We start from the raw sequence: 20,223 nt of genomic DNA on the forward strand, positions 1-20,223 counted from the left end.
AACGGACCAAATCTTTTTAGGTAATCGGATGTTGGGGATTGTCTTTGCTTCGATGATGGAGCATCACATTTGGACAGCAGTCATCTAACACACCGCCAGACTGCAATCCGAGTAAACATCGTTGGGTGCAAAATTGCGCATCGTGATACCGGGCCTGGTTGCCTTGATTATTTCCCGCGTCCCGTTGATGACCTGCTCGTTGGGAAGATGGGGAGGATGTAACTTGGTTGAAGCCCCGTTTGCGGCCAATTGCTTGGTTCGAATTGGAGCCTGATGAGTCTGGCGACTGCGAGCGACGCTGTACAGCCGAGGGTGCACAGCTGGTCTGAGATCTTGTAGGCACTCGGTGAGCCACTGCCTTTGGAGAATCCGGTGGAGATGATGGCGGTTCATAAGCTGAACCGGAATCAAGACTCGTGTACTTTAAGGTTGTGCTATCGGAGTGGGGAAGAGTCTGCGGCAGTTGTGGTTTAGGAATCTGGGAATGAGTGTGGTCAAAACTGGTCGTCCAAAGAGGAAGCTCTGGTCGTGCGGAATTTCGCCATTCTTGGCCACGTGCAGGTGAGCGAAAGGCCATCAAATACAGGCAGAGCGTTCTTGCAACAGAAGTCTTCGGTTACCTTTTTCCAATGAACTTCAAGAAGACAGCTTACAATAACATCTTCTGCATCCCCGAATGAGAACCGAGTTAAGTTGTTGACTGACTCATGGCTTCGATCAAGGCCGTTCATCCATCGGTCGATGGTGTTTAGATCTCATTGTCCATTGGCAAATTTTAGATATGGGTATTGCTTGGTTGTAGAGATGATTTTACATTCGATGGCGCCGAGAGAACGATCGTATCCTCGACGCAGAAGCAGGTGGCGGACCGTCGTATCCCGCTAACCCTGTGCGTCTGATTAATTCAATCACTTGATTGTGTACTTCCTGTCAACGTAAGCTAGCTAATATTATATGTCGTCAGATGGAGATCAGTCCTTCCTTCCAGTTTAGTTAGCATTAGCACAAGCCCGTCGCACTGCTAATCTCTAGACTAGAGATGGGCTCGTCAGCTCTGTCCTTGGTATCTATCACTAGAGAAGATGAGCAGTAGACAACAGGCCGCGGTGAAAAGACTGCTGTTACAATACCATATTGCACTCAGAGAACCCGATCGCCGTGAACACATCAATTGAAATCTCTTTCTATAAACTAGCTGAACCCTAAAAGCCTCGCAAATAAATCTTGACATGCCCATGCTTGCGTTCCTTGGCGATGGCATACGCCGTCTGGCCATTTGAATCTTTCAGTCGCTTTTTCACACCACGCTGATTGGCCAACAAATGTACAACCTCAAAATGCCCACCAGCCGCACCCCACCAGAAAGATGTTCTCCCCTGGTCGTCCACCGCATTTACATTTATGTTGGGATGCTCCAATAATATTTCGGCAATTTCAAACCTACCGTGAGCTGACGCAAACATGAGCGCAGTAAAGGAGCTAGGGCCTTGGTCATTGATCAACAAAGATTCTCCGTAGCTGAGAAGGAGATGGACAATGTCGACGTGCTCCATGATTATTGCGACCTGAAGTGGCGACGTCCCCGATGGACTTTTTTGGTTAATGTCGGCTGAACTTTGTAAAAGAAATTCCACCATTGAAAATTGTCCTGCGCGACATGCTGACCAGAGCGGCGGAAATGCATCGGCAGATTGAGGGCTTTTATGAAGCCCCGGCTGACGGAAGAGGACTTTGATCAAGTCTAAGGAGCCATTTGCAGCAGCCTTTGCCAAAGGTGTCTGACCCAGCTTGTCGGCGCAATTGAGGTCCAGATTTGTTTGCTGCAAGAGGAGCTCAGCCAGTTTTATGTCGGAATTGTTCACTGCATACCAGATTGCGGTACGTCCATTCTCATCTTGATAATTAAGGTTGATGCATGGACTTAAAAGCAAGGCTTCAATGATGAGTAGTCTTTTGTTGATGGGGAGAAAACGACCGTGTCCTTTGACAGCCAGAAGCAACGGAGTTTCCTGTCGGTGGTTGAAACAGTTGACATCAACTCGCGGATTTCGTACAAGCATTTGGATTGCTCCATAATCGCCAATTTCTGTCGCTAGGTGCAGTGGTGTTTGGCCATGATGGTCGCAGATGTTGACATTTGTCCGCTCATCAGACAAGAGAAGTTGGAAGATGTAGGTTTGGTGACAGGTCAGCGCAATTGAAATGGGCGCATTTCCGTCCAGGGATTGGTTATTGAGATCAATGTTCTGTACATTGAGGAGTCGTTCGACAATTTTCACGCTTCCATGCAGAACAGCGATCGAGAAGGCACTTTCTCCCAAAGTATTACGCTGTATGACTTTCACTGAATGATGGCTTAAGAGCAAATTAACAGCGTCTGCGTACCGCAATTTTGTAGCCAACATGAGCGGTGTAAGGCCAGAAAACGGTTGGTTGATATCTGCCTTTTCCCAACCCAGAGAGTGCTGGATGATGCCTAAGTTTCTATGCTCGAGTGCCCAATGAATTGGCGGGGTGTCTTGGAAGTCTATGCAATCAAAGAGGCTTTTTGTGAAGACGACGTTGGACTCTCGAGATGTGAGACGCAGACTTCGAAGGTCCTTCTTGTCGATGGACGTGCCAATCCACAAAAGTAATTCTAGTGGAAGTCCCAAAAGCGGCATCTTGGCAGATTTCGTGAACGTATAGGTAACGACTACCTATACAGATGGTAATAAAAGGATGGCTAAGAGTAATAATTCAGAGAGAAGTCTGTCACCCCCAGTAGTTGGCTGAGGAGCTTTGGAGACGCATTTCTTTGAGGCAGTGGCTTCTATTTAAATATTTTTTGAGGGCATATCATGGATACGGATATATTTAAAAGTGGATGTCGAGTCACCGGCTTCTAGGATCGTGATACTTACTCCTGGGATCCTGCGGCTGGTTCCTAGGAGCCCCAAGGATCCCGGGATATGTTATAGTGTTCCCAGGAAGCACGCACCTATTCCTGGGAGTTATGCATCGTATTTCCAGGGTTATACATATAGCATACAAGCTAAATTGAGATATGATCTGCTGGACCCACATGGTGCATATGGGATCCCCTCCACGCGGAAGCTTCCTCGCGCTACGTCTTTAATTTAGAGTCGACTATAGATTTTGATATTGATTATTCATCCGGAAGACGCTGTCCTCATTCACGTATACGTGAGACCCTCACAGCCCAAGAGCAAGCAATACGATCCCAGAAGCTTGTGGCTTGACATCCAAAGTAGACGATCTTATACCGATGAGGCCGACGTTTACACCGCGGGAACGTCAGCAATGCATAAGCCCTCTAAAAATATTTTAAATAGAGGCCATTGGCCTTTGAAAATCTGTATCTGACAATTATCTTATTTCTCCTACAAGAAGTGGTAAATCGTCCGAAAAGCCAAAACCGATCAAAAATGCCTCCACATAGAAGACGTGTGGCGTCGGACCGCCCGAACCCATCCCCCTTACCAATCGTTTATCAAGGTCAGTCTGGGATTGAAGTGCCATGAAAGTTCCGAATTAACTTGTCTCAGGCACGCAACATCCAAATCAAAGGCTCGAGGGAATCATTACGAGCATATATGCTGAAATGTCAAAAATGCAACAAAAACACTACGAGGCAACTGTTATGCTACAAAACTGCGACAACATGTTACGGGCCCACGCAGTGGACAAAGACGTCTTGGAGAAGCAGAACCAGCTTTTTATTGAACATATCAAGATAGCTCAACAAAAAGCTTGCAACCTAGAGCTCAAGAATAGGGAACTCGAGTACCAACTGGCAAAAGAGAGACAGCAACACCGCAAACAACCAGAAGGAAGGCAGACTTAAAGATTTACTGTTGAAGTCACAAACTTTGCCCGGTGACCGATCGCACTCTAGGTATTCGGGCTTACCAGCTTTCGAGGTCCTCACTAGCGAGGCTCTGAACAGGAAGAAAGAAGAGGTTTCCGGAGAAGATCAATGACGTCATAAATGATGGCCAGGTGAACAGGGTACTACATCCATTGGAGCTAGAATGCTCAATTCTGTGGATTAAAACATGCGAAGGATCATTTTGTTGCGGCGACCGTTCTGAAACGGGATTGTGTGAAAGGCAGGCAGTGCATTACTTTGCCTGACCCCGCAAGAAACAGACTGTAAACAGATGGAGGCGATGTATTACCTAAATCAAAGTCGTTTCAGAGTTTTGTATCAACACAATGTTGCAATTTCAGTGTGCGACGATAGAAAGCTTGTGATTGTCCACCAATAAATCCCTTGACCCTGTATCCCTAGAATTCGTGCAAGAACAAAGGGACTTCAACTGACCCTATGCCCGGATTGCCAGCTACGGTGCTTGCTAGATTAGCTCTGTGTTGTAGGTTCCAACGTCATGACAAGAAAATGGCTTAGAGTTCAATAAGTCTGTTTTATGCTCTTTATTTGTCGCTAGTCATTCCCAGACGACATTGTCCCTCCCAGGAACCACCGAGTCTCCTGGGAGCCTGATACAAGCTCCTAGGAACCGAATAAATGCTCCCAGGAACGGCACGGGTAGTCCCAGGAGCCCCTGAGCTCCCGGGAACTTAGAATTGGGCCCTAGGAGCTTGTATCAGGCTCCCGGGAGACTCGGTGGTTCCTGGGGACGATGCGGCCGCTCCTGGGGCAGGAAGCTGGTCTCTAGGAGTACTCAGAGAGTTCCTGGATGCCAATAGGTTCTTAGGAGCGCATGTTACTCACCTGGGACGAGCAAGTTTCTACGTAATCATGTTGAACTCGTAGATCGGTCCCACGCTTTTTTATATCAATTTTGTCCACAGGCCAACCATAACTAGAAATTAAATACTTAGCAGCTATAATATAATACAAGGTAAAACATACATGGTACGTTACATTACACTCAATAATTACTTACTAAGTTTTCTTGTTCGTCTGTGGCGGTGCAGATTATGTAACTGTAATGTAACTGTCTGTTTCCATGTAACAAGCTGGCTGTATTGGGCTTTCGCCAGAACAGCCACCAAGTTGCTTGCATTGCTAGTCTTCACGGTCTGTTACCTGTTGCCCACTGCAGTTATTTTCCGGATAGGCCCAATCAAATACGACTAGAAATAAGAACTCGACTATCATTTAAAGGGCTATCCGCGGGCCCACCTAAAAAGGAAGCTCATCATGCTTCGAACTTGTGCGCTGAAAGTGTAGGGTGTTTGCCCCTCGAGTTTAACGTACATCGCGCTTACTCTTTAAAGAACGAGCCCGCGATTCTCCCGGAATTTGAGCCATTAATTTCTAACTGATCCCTTATTCTCGCACAGCTAGGAACTTTCAGATGGTGTGACAAGGAGTCTAGTTAGGTCGGCGAGGGTTGGACTACGCGGCTGAATAGCAAATTTTGTACAGACTGATAATAACCAAGCACAAGTGAAATACTATTGATTGAAAATATGATTCAGTTGCCCTTTCAATTGGCCCGAGATCTGGTGCATCTCTGAGAAGGCTTCAATTCCATCCAAGCCTGTCGCAGTAACGCCATATCAATATCCGCGAAATGAGGCCCGATCTGTCTCAGGGTCAGATTCTGTCTCTGTAGGTCACGCAACTTTCGTTTGTTCTTTGCATTAAGCCTCTGCCGGGGCTTGCAGCTGTTCAAACTATCTGAATGATGCTGGGGCGACTGAGTTTGTGCCTTGGATCTAGTGAGGGTTCTGCGAGGGCCACCGGGAGGGGCTTGATCATCAACAGACAGGTTTCCCTCGCCGCCTTCTCCCCGTGTAAGTGGATGACTCTCCCACTCAAATTCCGCAGTAACAGGTTGGTCACAGGTCGACAAAGAGGTGAGACATTGCAGTCCTTTCCTCTCATTGGCTTCAGTGACAGCATAGTATCCAGAAGGCTGACTGGCAAAGCTTAGAGCGGGAGGTTGCGGCTGTGTTATGCCACTGACGGACATTTTGGTGGCCTCATCCTCTTCTGGTGGGAAAGTGAGTGAATTTAGCTGGATGACAACTGGGTCACAAGATTGACGGGCATTGTCGCTGTTGAATTTAGGAGGTTCGAGGATTCGAGGATCAATGGCCTCAAGACCTGGAGTTGTTGGCCCCGAGCTGGGTGGGGGACTTGCCTCCAAGAAGCATAGTTCCACTGAGTTGCTTCTACTGCTCGTGCTATATTTGTCACACATACTTGGCCCCGAGTATTGTTCCAGATTCTCTTCGACAGACGGAAGCAAGGCCGGGACGGGGACAAATGATTCTTCTGGCACGTGCTCACGCTCATGGCACGGAGGTGTGTAATGATGAAATCTGATTTTCTTGGGATGCTCCTCTCCTGGTTCTGTTGAAGAGCATTGTGATTCCACCTTGCAAGTGCGCTTCCTTTTGTTGGGTAGCTTTGGATTTTCTTGCCATATGGTTTCCTTTAGCCCATGTGCATCGTGTAAGTGATTTCGAAGGTCACGCTCATTGTTAAAGATTTGAGAGCATCCGCATATCGGCTTTTTCTTGAAACGCTGAATTTCAGCCATGTGCTGCCCTTCAATGTGTTCCCTCAGGTTGTCACTTCGCAGCCAGGATCGCAAACGGGTTTCTGCGGAGAGATTCAGGTTCGGGTCCCACAAGCAAAAGGGGCAATAGCCCGGGCGAATGACGGTATGGCGATAGATGATCACTTCGCAGTGCTGGATTTGCCATGACTGGAGATGGGCATCGCAATGCTTCCGCCATTGACTCGACAAAAACCATTCCATGCATTCATAGCAAAACCGCATCTCTGATTCTGATATTTGAAGGTCAGAAGCTTTCTCACGCCGAACACATCCGTGAATGTGGGCACTTCTATCACACTTCCTCAGACTAGCGGAGTTAGTATTGGCCATGTCATTATTCAGCCAGGGCACTCACCTTGCAATGCTGATATGGCACCCTTTTGCAGGACAAAGCCCATGAACCGGACTTTGATTTGGGAGGTATACCACATCAAAATCACGGGCACACTGCGTCTGTAGATCTTGAACAAGAAGAAGTTTTTCGTCAAAGGAAAGCTCTTTGGTGCAGGACATGGCTGTTGCGATTCGCGCAACCTCGGGCATAATCAACATTTGAGCACGTGTGCGAATGTCATTTTCCAAATGAGTCGGCTCTTCTTTTCCTCGGTTGATAATTTTCTGGTCTCTTTTCTCCTGTGCCCACCGTTTTTGATATTGCTTGAGTTCGAACAGGCGATGCCGAACGAGCGCCTTCCTGTATTCCAAATTCATGTTCTTGAAGGAATCCTTGTCGTGGTTCTGCGCGAATGATTCGATCTGGGCTCTCATTTCCACCATATCTGGTTTTTCCAAAATACTCCCTTTGATCTCTGCTGGCAACTCGCCTGGCAAGCCACGTTCGTAATATTGAATATAACCTTGAAAGTACTCGATATGATCGGATTGGTCATCCTCATCTAGAACGGCTCCCACTGTATCTATGGAGGAACAGTGGGCTTGATAATGCTCCGGAAAGGTGCCTGGGCCCCGATGCGCCATAATTTGACTGACAGGTGCAGAGCCATTTCTCTCTGTAAAGATCTTAGTATGAAGAGCTCTCTCGAGTGTCTATCGATTGTTTTGTGTGGTTTCAGGAGCTTACTTTCGATTTTTTTCCCAAGGCCTCGTCGTATACAATGGATAGTTGCCAGTTCACCAAAGTACCCTGCAGCATTAAAAATCTGACGCAGGCAAGAACAAAATTTTTGTTTCGTCAAAGGTGTCTCCTGAGGCCCATCAGCCGTGGCATGTCTGAGAACTGGTTTATCCATGTACTCTTCCTTCCATCGCAAATGAATCTCGCCATTTGAAAGATCAAACTGCGCTAGATCATCCACGGTATCCACCCCATAAATAGCACCGTGCGCTAATGCAAGGGAGAAAAGAAGGTAGCCCGACGCAAATTGCGGCCTGTTGCTGTCCCGGATACCAATTCCGAATCTAGAAGCACCAGTTAATGAAGTTCCCGTATATTCGACAAATATAACACTAGGTCCTTCTAACTCACACTGTGTATTTTTCACATCGAAGATTCTTGAGCCACTTCTGATCCACCTTCCAACCCACCGCCCAACGAGCTGTGGATGAAGGAAATAGTACCAATTTGATATGCTAGAATAGAGATTAATGTTATATAATATCGCTGGGGTAAAGAAGCCTTACTCTGTATCGAAGACCTCTTTCATGTTTGTCCTCACTAGAGGGTACGAAAGCTCCGACTCTTGCTCCAGTAAAGAGGAACAGCTGGAGAGCAAACAAGATGACAACTTTGAGCAGTCCCGGAATGAACGTTTGGTGATCAGTCTGCCACAAAGACGAGACTGTTCTCAAAAAATCATGCCTTGTGAAGTTAAGTTTCTCTTTCTTTTGGTCTACAACGACGCCATCTGCCGTCAAGGTTTTTTTGATCCACTGCATCGAGGTTAGTGTGGTCTCAGAGGGGAATTTACGAATAAACCAACCATTTTTATTTCCTTTCGATCGTCTGGGATGATTTTACTTTTTGTGAATTGTTCAAATCCACCAAAGAATTGTTCGGCATGCGCACTCACGGTTCTTACCGTAGGTAGCCCATCATCGTTCAGTCGCCCTTGAGTAGAACTTGCGTACCAGCGAATGTACGCCTTGATCATCTCATGAGTTGGAGCCGGAGAACCAAGGGAGGTTTGGTAATATTCAAACCCATTCTCCGGGTCTGCAGTGAAACTAAAGGAAGATCAGCAGAATTCATAATAGGAAAGGGATTGCCACTTCAAATGCGGCTTAACTCACTCGAGCCAGAGGTTCATAGTTTCTTGATGTAATTTGTTGGTCTTGGGAAGCCTTTTGTCTTTCTCCCGAATTGAGTCCTCCTCTCTATGGACCCCAGGAGCATAACCATTCTTTTCTCGCTGTAGACGGCGCCTCTCCTTAGCGATTCCATCGCGCTTGGCAAAAAAGTCTTTTCTGCCCATAATCAAGTGCGGTGCAACCTGGAGGTAGGGGATGTATTCAAAGTAAAATAATGCGATATTAGATTAATGTACCAAGTAAAAGGCGCTTGAATAGAAGGCGTGTTGGTTATTACATGCTAATGCTGGCACACGGTCTGCCTTTATATTTGGGACTTTGAGCTCGAGCCGCTCTGAATTAGAAGACAGAAGGAAGACATCATGAAACGAATGGAGTTCTCCGCTCTTTCCTGCGCCCCTTCGTCATAATGTATTTTCTTGATGAGGTGTAGTGCTCCGGAAAATGAGGGCAGCAACAATGCTTTCAACGAACTAACTATCACAGTATAAACGACCCTGTGGGGGCTAATCCCTTCTGGGTAAGGTCTGAGGTGGGCTGAGTGCATCAGTGTTGCTCACTGATTGGACACTGAGCATCACTGAGTAATCAGAGAGCATCCAATGAGCACTCACTGAGCACTCACTGAGCATCAGTCATCCTGCACGTGACTGATCTGAGCATGATCACTGATCTGAGCCCGTGCTGACATCTACTCAGTGAGCCTGAGCCTGAGCACCCTCATAAAAGCGGCGGCAGCTCAAATAGGAAAGCCCCACCCGCCAGGGAATATCCGGTACGTATAGTTACATATGTATTGATCTCAGGATTCGGATCCTTCTTGCTTTATATTATTTCTGTTCTTTTTGCACTTCTGTGAAAGTGGTAGTTCGATTTTGGGAGATATGACGTCACTGAATAAACTATGAAAAGGCGGGGGTAGCCAAAGGGGATCTATTAAGCTTGAAACAATATTAGGGACGTTATATATAAGAACATTTCCATTTATATCTAGATAGATGCATACAAAGATGGTAAAAAGCATAGCTTGTGCAAAGGAATTTTCTATACATATATATATACTAGAATAGGTAATAAATAGGGAAAGCTACTTCGCGGGTCTAATGTCAACAGAGAAGAGTAGATTAGAGTTTCAACACCAGAAATAGTCGCATTATAGGATCTTATTGAGGCAGGTAAGACAACAGATGTAGACCGAATATTCCCAAGGATCTACGACAGTCGCTCATGTTAAATGTACAAATAGGCTCAATAATCTTGCTTGTGGACTCAGAAGCCGATATGGTGCGAAATAAAACAACGCTTCTTAATGGTTATTGGGCCACTGGGATAGATGTGATACAAATTATTTGAATAAGTCGAGTTCTTAATGTGCTTCAAGTTCATTCGTATTGGCAGGTAGAATAGAGTGCGCAAACGTTCGGTCCCGACTTTCGAATTAAGTATACATGTCGGAACTTTGAAGCTCTATTACAGTTGTCCATAGGCTAGACCCTCGGGGTCGACCCTGAGATAAGTGACTAGAATCAAAAGAATTGGCAATAAACGAAGCCTCTGGATGGATGCCTTAAGACCGGTCCAGGACTGTGAAAAACATGACTTGAACGTGCTAGGTGAAGGCTCTCCCATTCTGAGGCATCTCTCGGCGAAGAGTCATCTCTGAGTGTGATGACCTCAGGGACGAAGACCAGCAAGCCCATATTGGCAGGAACCTTTGCGCGATCACTGCCGCAGGTTTTATTTTACGGCTGAATCTACGGTCGCCCTCCCCCTATATGCTGACAGGTTGAGTCAGTCTGATTTGAGGCCTGGATTTTCAATAATACACCGGCAACCTGGTTTCTTCTACTTCAACTTGGTTGATCGTATACTTCTAGATGCCGCACGTGTTTAAATTTCTTCGCTCCCCTCAACGCATAGGGCCTTACTCAGCTTGTCTCACAGCTGCTTTTTCTAACTGATAGCGGATTATTTAGAAAATACCCATTGCGCCATTTCCACCCAGAGCAGGAAAGCCCAATTGCCCACAGAAAGCCTCGCGGAAAACTGGATCTCGCGACAAATCAGATGTAACACCCTGCTCACCAAGTTCTATCTTACGCAGCCTAGCTTGAAGCACCGCGCACGTATCAGCCCAGGCACAGACATTGCCCGCAAGACCTTCGAACAAGCTGTAGGGCTCATCAGGCATACGATAATCCTTGTCATACGTGGGCGAGGTGTTGTATGGCTTAGTTTGACGTGCATGCAACATGAACGCAAGTGCCCTCGAGAGGAAGAAGTCACTATTGAGTTCCTGACTCACTTCGGCATTTGGAAGCGCTGATAGCTGATTGTCCTGGAGGTAAAGTACCCGGGCCTCGTTCAGAGTCTCTAAGTGGTATTCAAAGCAATCATGGAGGAGGAGCCACGCCCATGCATTGCCAGCCACGCCGTGACACAAACTGCCTCCCTTAGAAAGCAGACCTTCTTCCCACACACGCCCGGTGCCCAAGTAGATCGCTTGGTCCCAACTTGGATCCCAGTGGGCACGGGTTAAGGATTTATTTTTCAAGGCAGTACCTAGGAGAATCAACAGTCCTGGACTCCCGTGACACAGCTGGACTAGTTCCGAGGAGCGCTGCGTGGAACCATATAGTGGTAGTGTCATCGGGAGGTGGCCATTGGTAGCTCCGGATAGCTTGCAGAGCGCAGTGATAGTACCACCAATCACAGGAAGATACTCTGTAAGCTCTTCGGGCTTACATGAGAGTAGGATGGTTAGAATACCGGCTAAATCACATGTTAGTATTGGCTTCAAAAATATCGCCTGCCAACTTACTTATTCCATGAACCCTATACATTGTCCGTTAGCGATCTCATACGATACAAGATGGCTGGAGGTGCACTTACGCCCCAAAACAGTAATGGCCCTCCATCCATGCATACATTAATGGATGTGCGTCTTGGGCTCTGTTCTTCTCAGTGTATTCCTTGGATCCTTGTCGCCCGGCATCGACAATCACTCGGATCAACTCGGGAATTGCCCCTAGCACAGGTGAGAGAAATCCTTGGGTCTCTTGGTCAAAATCGTGAGCACGAACATTCAAAAGGACCCAAAGAAGTCCTGCTCGGCCAAACAGCATCTCATCTCCACCCATTTTTCTGCCATCATGGGTAACAAGAGGCTCATTAGTTAGTGCGTACTGCATGGCCTCATGAAGGCAAGTGATATCCTCCCTTGCGATGCTGACATTGGCACCACCTTGCCAATCATTCTTTGAAAGAGTAGCTAGAATGCGCAAGGTGATAGCAGTTACAGGCGAAGATGAGCCAAGTGGAGATAGTCGGGAGGCTAACAGAGGGGTGTCCGGGAGGCTTGATGGAATCCGTTGTAGTGCGTAACAACGATAGTCAAGAGAAGCAGCCTTGTGATCATTTAACACCGAGGACTGATAATCCAAGCGGAGAAATGCTAGAGCGATGCCTTTATTGGGTGATTAGATGGCCATGGTTTGGAGAGGTGGGAGTGGAGTTTGAAATACCGGGGAAAGCTCTGAACAAGCCATTTGGGCCCCATGTCTCAGGTAAGGCAGTGTTCTCTTGTATCAATTCGGCACCCTTGCGAACAGCTACACGAAGCTCTTGGAGGCTCTCGGAAAGAGTGGTCGCATTGATCGATGGCGGGGTTAAAGTGTTCTCGAAGTATTGCGGGCGCTCTGCCATGGTTCAGGTTTTGTTTAGTTATAGGCTGTCTAGGTGTTTGCAGAGATATGGCGTGATATGCAGGAAGGATGCTCAATTATGCTGGTCTGAAAACATTTACCGTTCTGATCGGGGCGATCGACCTATGTCCCGCGGGACATAAACAAGGTGCGGTTCAGCTAGCCACCAAAATAGAATCCAGCATCTTCCCCACCAGCAAAGCTACAAACCCAAAATCTCACCCAAATCCCTCGTACATCAGAACAGGTGCCATCCATAGAACTGCGGAATCTAAATAGCAAACCCAAAAGCGGCATTCTGATTAACCACCCACTAGGCAGTCTCTATAACGATCACCAGTCCAAGCTACTAAAAAAACATCTTCCATCTCGCCCTAGACCGCCTCAATGTGGCAAACGTTGCCCAGATTGCACAGCCCGTCAGAGACAGAAAAACAACATCCAACATTGGGAGCCTCGGGGAAAAGACGAGAGAGATAAAGTGGAAAGATGTCCCAAAGATGTATCCGACGGCCCGAATAAACAAGTAGCTAGTAAGAAGAAACGTGAGAGCTAGAAAAAGAATGAAAATAGTTGTACGATTTTTATATCTTGGTCTGTCGTTTAGTTCATTCTCGAGATGGGCGATCTCAATCAAAGTCTGAAAAAGTTTCCAGATTTGTGAACGCCAGAAGTAGACGTCTTCCAGATCTTTCAAAGCTTATATTCTCGCAGAGGGACCGGATGATAGTGCACCCATTCCTAGAGAGATTTGACACGACTTCTCTGCCTTGGCAAGAAGCAGTCTTTCAGGGCAGGGAACTCCTATATTGTCAAGATGGTTCGCATATTGCAATGTGATAAAATGTTGCAGGGAGACATTGCGCCAAAATGAAACTCTCGGTTTTCGGCAGTTGATGTTGTTGGAATCAGCACTCCCATAAGCCGAACTCACCCACTCACCCGCGTATAAGTAGCAAGACGAAAGTAAGTTGATGGTGCATTGGTAGAACAGGATATCATCTTCGCTTGGTTCCATGATAGTGCCGCGAGTTGCAAAAGATCTGCGTGACCCATATCGGCATGAGTATATCTGTATATAGCAAAATCGCTTTTTTATGTTCTGCCTAACAACCTAGATAAACCACAACATCAGTCTATGGCATTGAAGTATGCAGGTGGAGAACCCAGTTATTATTCGGTGAAGCTTTGAAGACAAATAGTGTCATTTGGCTGTATTGCAATAGAATGTATAAAATGCTAGAGTGGATATCAAGACAAATAAGACATGAACGAATTCTGCATCGAACGTATGAATTGGTTACTCAAAGAAACCACCATCGCTATCATCTTGGTCCTCCGCGTTGGCTGGTTCTGATGCCTCGTGGTTCTTGGGAGCCCGCTCGCTGCGTGTAGCTTTCTCCTTCTTGTTGCTCTTCTTGTCATCTTTGGAAGCATGCTTCTCCTTTTGGGTCGAAGACTTGGTCTCTTTTTGCTGCTCTCCCTTCTTGCTCTTTTCCTTGTGGGTATCTGTAACTGTAGTTGTGCCAGAAGACGAAGCTTGGATCTTCTCTCCATTAGCATTGATGTGCAGCTTTCCTTCGCGAAGAAGGTCCAGTGTTTTTTCTTCCATGCACTTCTCAACGACAGACCACATCGGGGGCTTGGCGTCGTTGGTTTTGGTTTCCTGTGTTTGCAATTCTGACTTTGGGTCTGTTGCATCGGGTTTTCCACTGGGGTAGATTGAAATGTATTTCTCGGTGAGAGGATAGTAGATCGTGTAGTTGAGGTTCACGCGGCATGTGTGGATTTTCGCCGCAAGACGAGCCTTTTGTTTCGAATCCAGATCTTCTTCCTTCTCCTGGCGAGTAAGTCGGTTGAGTTCCTTGGTAGCAGTTTTGCGATCTAGTCAATAAAAAAAAAGTACGTTAGCGAGAACTCAAGCACTTGTAGACTTATCGACCGCATACCAAGGAATCGGACAAAGTGATATTTCTTGATCAATGACGACCGTTCTCTGCGTGTAGTTTCGTCCGCAAGATCTTGCTCATATCCAGCGAGGGCGCGTTCCTGCAAGATGCGAGCATCGGCAGACAAATCCATTTTGTTGAGTAGTCGCTTCACATCGCGAATTCGCTTTTTGAGGTCGTTAATCGACGGGTATTCCTTTTCGGGTTTGGGAGCAAATTTGTCCTTGTATTTCCGGGTCACTTTAGGCTTTGATGCATCGCCTTTGCTGCCGAAGTCCACGAATTGGACTTGATCATCTGCTTTGTCTGCCTTGCGGTGCACCTTTTTGCGGGCCGGGGGAGCATCCTCTGATCCATCCCTGGTCTTCCTCTTTGAGGGAGCTTCCCGATCGCGGTGGCTTCGAGTATCTGTAGACATGTTTGTTGGTCTAACAGAAAAGGAAAGGAAAAAAAAAGAAGTCGAAGCTACAGCAAAAACGATAAGAAAAAAGATATCGGCGGATTTATCGGCCCCCCCCCCAGATTGGCGCCCAACCAATGAGCGTCTCCGTTGATCACCATCACCGCGGCCCTCTCTCGTCGCATTGATTTGATTTATTCCAATTGCCCGCTTGACTTTGTCTATCTGGCAGTTCGGATCTACCCATGTCACTAAGTCAATCACTGAACCACACTTAGTAAAAGGGCCAGCATGGAGTCCGCCATTCGCTGGTCCCCGACCTCGTCGGCCGCTGAACAACGCTTCCTGTCAGTCGACGTCACAGGGAAATCATTTCGTCTGTGCAGGGTGACTGGGTTTGACGGCAAAAATTTACGCCATGAAGTGCTATCCACCTTAACCAATGTGCCTGGGTTTCGTGCATTTGACTGGTCTACTTCAAATGAGAACCTGATCGCCGTGGGTCAGTCATCTGGAGAGGCCACCATCCTACGCCTCGATGGGGATGCCAAGGAGTCTCTTTCATTCCCAGTCCGCAACCAACGGTACTGCAATGCAGTTGCATTTAGTACACACGGTCTTGTGGCATCGGGCCTCGATCGCGTTCGGAACGACTTTTGCTTGAACATTTGGGATGTCAACCAACGACTCAGTCCTGCTGGTGGAAGTAAAGGATTCACCGAGCCCTTGCGCAAGCTCGCCAGCTCAGAGCCTATCACCAGTATCAAGTTCTTCCGAGACCAGCCTGACACCATCGTAACTGGTGTCAAAGGCCAATTTGTTCGGATCTATGATCTGAGAGGTTTGTTTTCCCTGGCTTTATATCTACAGAAGCATAGCTGATTTTGTAACAGAGGGACCTGGCAATCCATCATTACAATTTCCCACTCGATGTGTTCATAATCTAGCTATTGACTGGCTTGATGAGAACTATATTGCATCTTGCATTCCATCGAATGAAAGCACCATCTGCGTGTGGGACCGTCGCGTTGGATCTCGACTGACATCTCCATCAATGGGCTCTTCCGCCAGTGCCCCAGACTCAGGTCACTCGACGCCTGCTTTGGAACTGAAGAATGTTTTCCATCCGAAGTCCTCCATCTGGAGCTTGCGCTTCTCAAGGACGAACCGAGGCAATCTTTCTGCGCTGTCCAGCAACGGTCATTTCAAGAATTACGATATTGCCAAAGACTACTTGCCGGAGGAGTACCGCTCTTCGATAGACGAGACTCTGGGTCAGGGATCTTCCAGAAATTACCCAGAATCGGTATACACTAAGCACGTGCGGGACGTTTGCGTACCATTTGATACTCCGGCTCGTGGCTACAAAGAAAAGGACCGTGTTGTTTCATTTGATTCCCTGAATCTTAGCTTGTCTCCTCAACCAAGTGCTATCGCACTCGACGGCAATGGACAACCCCAGATCATCACCGCGCGTCCCCCCTGCGCACCAATTGATTTATCTTCACGAAGTGTATTAGCCTGTGGCATCTCATCAAGTGACTCAGATGTGCGATCGATTCATCCACTGTCTGAACATATTTCGCCCATCTCAGACCTGATCGGGAACATTAGGTCACGCGTCTGTTTGACCTCGCAAGAGCATGGGGCAAACTCAAATGGCCAGCTGTTCGTATCAAAGAGTCTTGATTTCGAGCCTGTCCCAAGTCATGAGAACCGGGAACGCGCTATGGCTCTCGGGGTGACAGGTGTTCCTCTTACTGCGAAAGAAGCGTTAACTCTATCCACAATTAATCAGTCCCGGTGCAAAGAGGGTTATCTGTTCGATGAGGCTCGAAACCGAAAGGTGGCATCTGATGATCAAGCTCTACAAGACTTCTGGGGCTGGATTGAACGTGAGTTTTTCATTTTCCTTGGAGTCACAACCACATATCTTATAAATTTTCTAGGTGCTCGAACCGAGTCTTCTGGGACCTCAATGGTTGTCAATGGCTTGGACTTGAATTATCTAGGTGTGAGCAATGTTTGGAATAATGACATAGGTTTGTTCCTTTACTTTATTTTCGAGTTTTTCTCAAAACTGACATGAGAACAGGCCATGGATTGGAACAACGTTGTATCAGCGCCAAGAAAGATGATGCTAAAACAGTTGCGGATGCAGTGGGAACTTGGGCGACTCAGTTGAACCTCCCCGAGACAACAGGTTGTGACACAAATTTCCCCGACCACCGCCGACTATGCCTTCGTCTCTGTGGTGCTACGCAATCCTACCGTGAGCTGGAGGAGTCAGTGAAAACGTTATCTGGCGAAGACCAGCATACTAAAGCTGCTGCACTGGCTGTCTTCCAAGATGAGCCTAAGCTGGCCTACCTTGGGCTTCGAAGCAACAACCCCACCCAAGCTCATAAACTGCTAGCCATGGCGATCGCCGGTGCCTCCAAGGGGGACAATGACACAGACTGGGAGGAAACCTGTGCGGAAATCGCGAAGGAACTCACCGACCCATACGCTCGGGCGATCCTGGCCCTCGTGAGCAAAGGTGACTGGAATGCAGTTATCAAGGAAACCACACTACCTCTGAAGTATCGCGTAGAGGTCGCGCTACGCTGGCTTCCAGATGACGAACTAACTGAGTATCTGAACGAAGCCACGAGCCAAGCAATTGATCAAGGAGATATCGAAGGAGTCGTGCTCACGGGGTTGGGTCATTTGGCCATGGGTCTATTCCAATCGTATATTGGGAAATTCAATGATGTCCAAACTCCCGTGCTAGCAATGAGCCATACCGTGCCGCGCATTGTTAGCAACCAAAAACACGTTGTCCAGTTCGAGGCCTGGCGCGAGACCTACCGGCGACAAATGAACTCCTGGAAACTCCAACTCGAGCGAGCCCGCTTTGACGTCGGCTCTCGTCGTTTCGCTGTAACTGCGGACGGTCGCAAACTCATGCCGCCACCACCGCAGCAAGTCAGCCTTACCTGTAACTACTGCACGAGTCCACTCACCCAGCACGACGCTTCCTCCCAGGTCTCCCCAGCTAACAAGAGTGCCGAGCATGTTCATCCCACCGCCGGGAATCCACTGGCACCCACAGTCATGTCTGGGACTGTGTGTCCGCGGTGTGGTCGACATATGCCGCGTTGCGGCGTCTGCACCTTGTGGCTGGGCTCGCCAGATCCAATGTCACGGGCCAGTATTGCTGCGGATGCTGAAGCGGGTTCTCGTAAGCCTACTGGGACTGAGGTAATGCGGCGGTTTGTGGTATTCTGTATCCATTGCAACCATGGATTCCATGCGAATCATGCCAGCGACTGGTTTAGGCGGCATAAGATCTGTCCTGTAGCAGAGTGTAACTGCATCTGTGATCGGTGATGCTCTTGCTGGTTTCCCCTTCTGAGCCATGGGCTGGATGGCCTGTCTTTCTGCGATATTCTATACCCAATTGAGTCGATTTGTTTGAGAACAAGAATAGTCGGCCGCTTATACGGCCTTACGTCTTTTCAGACGCCCGTTTAGATGTCTTTCTAGGCGTCCTTTTAGGTGTAGAAAGCACACTTTGCGTAAGAGACCTTTCTATATATGACCTTTAATAATGCCCACGTACTACCTAGATGATTCTATCCATTGTGTACTTGGAAGGAGAGGAATGGTCCTTCTATAGCCCACGGTAGATTCACGTCACGTTCTTCACTTCAAACTTATAGCAAACATAGGAATTAAAAATCGACGTACTGTATTTTGATTTCATACGTTTCCCACATGGTACATATATACATGTAGTGTACACAATACATAACTGTACAAAATACTAGTCAGGTAAGGTACGCGTTTGTAGAGCCGCATCCATCACCTCGGAGCTTATAATAAATTGCCCCACCAAAATATCATTCTCCAACTCCCCTCAAATTTCTCAAATGGATCACCCCAAAAACAACAAAGATAAGCGGGGACGTGGCCATGGCCAAGGCCAAAGTCGCGATGTCCAAGTCTCCAAAGCATTAAGCTTGCTTCTGCGACATGCCGCTGAAAAGGAAGGCCTGAAGATGAACGCACAGGGTTATGCAAGCGTGCCAGACGTGGTATGCAACTATGTTGTCCTTGTTCTAATAACCTACAATATACTAATTATACCTATGTCCAGTTAAATTGGAGGAAACTCAAATCACTCAAGGTCACCTTCCCCGAGATCCTCCACGCCGTCGACTCCTCTGATAAAAAGCGCTTCGCCCTCCTCCACATTCCATCCGCACAACCCACCAAATCCACAACACAAGCAACAACAACACCAGCGACAGACCCAGACGCAGAGCATGAAGCTGCAACTATCGTGGGCGAAGACCAGCCTGCGACATCCGTCTTGGAGTCCGCACCGGCTACGAGCGAAGCCCAACAAACAGCCACCGACCAAGCATTATCCGTGAACGATACTGACCCGGCGAACTTTTTAATTCGCGCGACACAAGGACACAGCATCAAGACCGTTGACTCTGCCTCTTTCCTCGAGCCGCTTTCTCTGTCCGACGAATCGAAACTACCCGATACCGTCGTCCACGGCACGTTCCACGCGACATGGCCTGCGATCTTACAATCCGGTGGACTACGCTGTATGGGCCGGAACCACATTCACTTCGCTACTGGCCCGTCATTAGAATCGGTGCTTGCTGTTCACAATGAGGATGCCGCACAGGGTAAAGCGAAACCCGATGACTCTCGCGTCATCTCGGGTATGCGGCGCGATGCGCAGGTTTTGATTTATATCGATGTGCGTAAAGCGCTGAAAGCTGGTGTACCATTCTGGCGCAGTGAGAACGGAGTCATTCTTAGCGAGGGCATACCTGTTGCGAAGGGCGAGCAGCCTGAAAAAGGTGAAGCGCAGAAGTTTGTCTCGCTAGACTTTTTTGATGTGGTGGTAGAACGCAAGGCTGGGCTGGGTAAGCTCTGGGAGCATGGGGAGGTTCTACAAGAACTTCCGGAGACTCTTACGAAGAAGGGGAATCCCAAGGGCCGGCGATGAGTGGTGATATGACACCCTGTAGGGATTATCATACCCAGCCGAGCTTTCTGTTATTCAGCTCGACACAGACCTGCGCGGGAAATACAAATGATTATCCTTCCAATGGGCTAAACATCCAAGTATGGAATCTTTTACACCTCCCCGCTTCGGATTTAAACCGAGGTAACCCCGGTGCCTCGAGCCCTAGAGGGTTGACTATATGGCGGAGGTCATAGGGTCCTGCTGAGCTGAAGGGCCCTAGAGTAAACCTAGCGTGTTATCTTACTATAGCACTTAACCCCGGTGGCCAAATTGGGATAAAATGTAACTTATACATCGTATTGAAGGCAAGAAAATAATTCGCCCA

At 47.7% G+C, this 20,223-nt stretch overlaps 8 protein-coding genes across 8 annotated transcripts; 3 read left to right on the forward strand and 5 right to left on the reverse strand.

Moving 5' to 3' along the window:
• Positions 1-16: 16 nt before the first annotated feature.
• Positions 17-661, reverse strand: N7487_004368 (uncharacterized protein; the record flags this gene model as incomplete). The annotated part of the gene is made up of 2 exons (XM_056872115.1): positions 17-596; positions 654-661. The coding sequence occupies 2 exons, from the start codon at positions 659-661 to the stop codon at positions 17-19; spliced, it is 588 nt and encodes a 195-aa protein (XP_056729835.1).
• Positions 662-1,202: 541 nt separating this feature from the next.
• On the reverse strand, positions 1,203-2,663 carry N7487_004369 (ankyrin repeat domain-containing protein; the record flags this gene model as incomplete). The annotated part of the gene is made up of 1 exon (XM_056872116.1): positions 1,203-2,663. One exon carries the CDS (start codon positions 2,661-2,663, stop codon positions 1,203-1,205), a length of 1,461 nt encoding a protein of 486 aa, XP_056729836.1.
• A 765-nt stretch (positions 2,664-3,428) lies between these two features.
• N7487_004370 (uncharacterized protein) lies at positions 3,429-3,847 on the forward strand (the record flags this gene model as incomplete). The annotated part of the gene is made up of 2 exons (XM_056872117.1): positions 3,429-3,498; positions 3,549-3,847. 2 exons carry the CDS (start codon positions 3,429-3,431, stop codon positions 3,845-3,847), a joined length of 369 nt encoding a protein of 122 aa, XP_056729837.1.
• Positions 3,848-5,459: 1,612 nt separating this feature from the next.
• Positions 5,460-8,974, reverse strand: N7487_004371 (uncharacterized protein; the record flags this gene model as incomplete). The annotated part of the gene is made up of 7 exons (XM_056872118.1): positions 5,460-6,849; positions 6,898-7,552; positions 7,624-7,961; positions 8,029-8,132; positions 8,184-8,432; positions 8,582-8,726; positions 8,793-8,974. 7 exons carry the CDS (start codon positions 8,972-8,974, stop codon positions 5,460-5,462), a joined length of 3,063 nt encoding a protein of 1,020 aa, XP_056729838.1.
• A 1,808-nt stretch (positions 8,975-10,782) lies between these two features.
• Positions 10,783-12,515, reverse strand: N7487_004372 (lanthionine synthetase C family protein; the record flags this gene model as incomplete). The annotated part of the gene is made up of 4 exons (XM_056872119.1): positions 10,783-11,582; positions 11,632-11,645; positions 11,703-12,276; positions 12,335-12,515. The coding sequence occupies 4 exons, from the start codon at positions 12,513-12,515 to the stop codon at positions 10,783-10,785; spliced, it is 1,569 nt and encodes a 522-aa protein (XP_056729839.1).
• A 1,299-nt stretch (positions 12,516-13,814) lies between these two features.
• N7487_004373 (Efg1 domain-containing protein) lies at positions 13,815-14,918 on the reverse strand (the record flags this gene model as incomplete). The annotated part of the gene is made up of 2 exons (XM_056872120.1): positions 14,464-14,918; positions 13,815-14,398 (listed from the first exon to the last, which is right to left on the reverse strand). The coding sequence occupies exons 1-2, from the start codon at positions 14,879-14,881 to the stop codon at positions 13,815-13,817; spliced, it is 1,002 nt and encodes a 333-aa protein (XP_056729840.1). The 5' UTR covers positions 14,882-14,918.
• A 236-nt stretch (positions 14,919-15,154) lies between these two features.
• N7487_004374 (uncharacterized protein) lies at positions 15,155-18,235 on the forward strand (the record flags this gene model as incomplete). The annotated part of the gene is made up of 4 exons (XM_056872121.1): positions 15,155-15,704; positions 15,757-16,758; positions 16,813-16,905; positions 16,959-18,235. 4 exons carry the CDS (start codon positions 15,155-15,157, stop codon positions 18,233-18,235), a joined length of 2,922 nt encoding a protein of 973 aa, XP_056729841.1.
• A 542-nt stretch (positions 18,236-18,777) lies between these two features.
• N7487_004375 (tRNA 2'-phosphotransferase) lies at positions 18,778-19,877 on the forward strand (the record flags this gene model as incomplete). The annotated part of the gene is made up of 2 exons (XM_056872122.1): positions 18,778-18,942; positions 19,005-19,877. The coding sequence occupies 2 exons, from the start codon at positions 18,778-18,780 to the stop codon at positions 19,875-19,877; spliced, it is 1,038 nt and encodes a 345-aa protein (XP_056729842.1).
• Positions 19,878-20,223: the final 346 nt, after the last annotated feature.

This window comes from Penicillium crustosum (assembly GCF_028827405.1).
Source record: "Penicillium crustosum strain IBT 35664 chromosome Unknown utg000002l_segment0_segment0, whole genome shotgun sequence".
NCBI lineage: Eukaryota > Fungi > Ascomycota > Eurotiomycetes > Eurotiales > Aspergillaceae > Penicillium > Penicillium crustosum.